This window comes from Phalaenopsis equestris, unplaced genomic scaffold (assembly GCF_001263595.1).
Source record: "Phalaenopsis equestris unplaced genomic scaffold, ASM126359v1 Scaffold001199, whole genome shotgun sequence".
Lineage (NCBI taxonomy): Eukaryota > Viridiplantae > Streptophyta > Magnoliopsida > Asparagales > Orchidaceae > Phalaenopsis > Phalaenopsis equestris.
In genome coordinates, this window is record NW_018165638.1 from 1 (window position 1) to 1,905 (window position 1,905).

The window sequence follows — 1,905 nt, forward strand, 5'->3', positions numbered from 1 at the left end:
ATTGAAATGTCTGAGGCATCAATTGGAAAAGTATAACAGGCAGTCGTGTATGTCGAGCTGGCATCTGCACTTAGGTGATCCCCTTTGGCTCTTCGCTTCCTCTTGCCTTGCATGCGCAAATTCCCGCTTCCCACGTGATTGTGCTTGTAGACCACGATCCCACCATAATTTGTCCTTCAAGCAATCCTCCATAAACGACGCCACAAGGCCCAAAACCCCTTCTCTCTCAGTTTCCAAAAGGTCCTTCTCCTCCTCCGAAAATAATTGTAAATAATTCTGTCCATAACTGAAATGGTTCGCGCGAATTCTAGGCCTGCTTTGAATTCTGTAACTTCGAAATTCTTTTTGACCAATTCCATAAATTTAATTGTCGGCTTTAAGATTATTTCGATACAGCACAAAATCTCAAAATTTTTTTGGGGAGCCGTGATGCTTTTTTGGTCGATAGTGACGAATCCCTTCCCCTTTCTTTAAACTACGCCACTGATCTTCTTCAGTTTTCCCGGCTCTAAAAAGAAGTGGAAGAAAACGGCACAAGGCCCACAGGCCACTATTGTTTCTCTGTTTTTTTCTGGTTCTGGAAAGGAGTGGTAGAGAGGGCAATACGCCAATGGCGAAGTTTCTCCTCCTTCTCCTTCTCCTTCTCTTCCTTCTTGCATGGGCGATTAGCGGATCTCTCGCCGGCGGCGTTGGTCTCGTCAACGTCACCCGTCTCGAGATGTTCGTCGACGAGCTGCCGGGTATGCCTCGACTCCAGGGCTACCGCATTCACAACGGTTTGCTCGAGCCTGGTAACCTCACCATAGGAATGTACAAGAAAACGTGGGTCAGTACTTCCCACCCTCCCACTTCTGAATCCTTTTGTTTTTGTTTACTCCCATTGCTTTCATGCTTCATCGGTGCAATGGCTACCAGGAGAGTTGGATTTATCAATTTATAACTTGCCAAAAATAAAAAAAATGGTGTTTTTCAGTGGGAAAAGAATTTAAATTCTAAATTCATCTAAATAAAAAAAGGAGAAATTAAAGCTGTAATTTACTAAATATAATTATCCTTCCTCTGAGTTATTTTGTTTTTGGCTTAAATCTGGATATATTAAATCCGATTTTTAGGCGAATTTAATGAATTTAGATTAGCAAAAAAGTTATGAGAGTGGATTTATATCGAACACGGTAAACAAATTTAATGAATTTAGTCATAAATTAAACCAAACACTATCCTGAATTTATAAAATTTGGATTTGATAAATCTAGATTTAGGGTCCGTTTAGGGTAGTTGGGGCAGCTTGTGCGTTTCAAGATAAACTGTTTATCCTGAAACATGGCCCGCGGGCCGGCCGCAGGGGCCGACTGCGGCCTGCGTTTAGTATAAAAACTCAAACGCAATTTCGGATAAGCTGGCGAAACGCGCGAACCAAACGGTACGGCCCCGCACTTATAAACTACCCAAACGGACCCTTAATAGATCTTAATTTAACGTAAGTCATATAGGCGTTAAATAATCCCTCCCTTAAAATGAAGAAAAAAAGTATATCCTCAAAATTCATTAGTTTATTAAATTCCATTGCTGATCACTTGATTGAATATAGTTAAAAATTCTTTTAAATTTTTAATATGATAACTAACTTCGAAAATAAGATTTTTTATTTATTTTTTATTTGATATAAATGAATATAAAACTCGGATTTTCTTTATATAATTTTTCTTCAAACATTAACTATATTTGTTAAGGGCTGCTCGTGTAGTTATTTGTTCACTCTTAAGATATTTGGACTGCTCCGTACCGCATTCATTTTATTATTCATATTTATTTAATTATTTCTTAACTCTCAGAAAAGAAAAATTGTAGATATGATAAGATTGCGAGAGATTGTGTGTGTGTGTGCGCGCGCGCGCGCGTGATTGT

At 38.8% G+C, this 1,905-nt stretch overlaps 1 protein-coding gene across 1 annotated transcript in view; it reads left to right on the forward strand.

Annotated features, from left to right (window-relative positions):
• Nucleotides 1-368: 368 nt before the first annotated feature.
• The window catches only part of LOC110033501 (multicopper oxidase LPR2-like), a 9,628-nt gene continuing 8,091 nt past the window's right edge, over nucleotides 369-1,905 (forward strand). Inside the window, exon 1 of the mRNA XM_020737501.1 lies at nucleotides 369-826. Coding sequence (XP_020593160.1) covers nucleotides 611-826 — 216 coding nt within the window. The 5' untranslated portion in view covers nucleotides 369-610. The remainder of the gene's footprint in view (nucleotides 827-1,905) is intronic.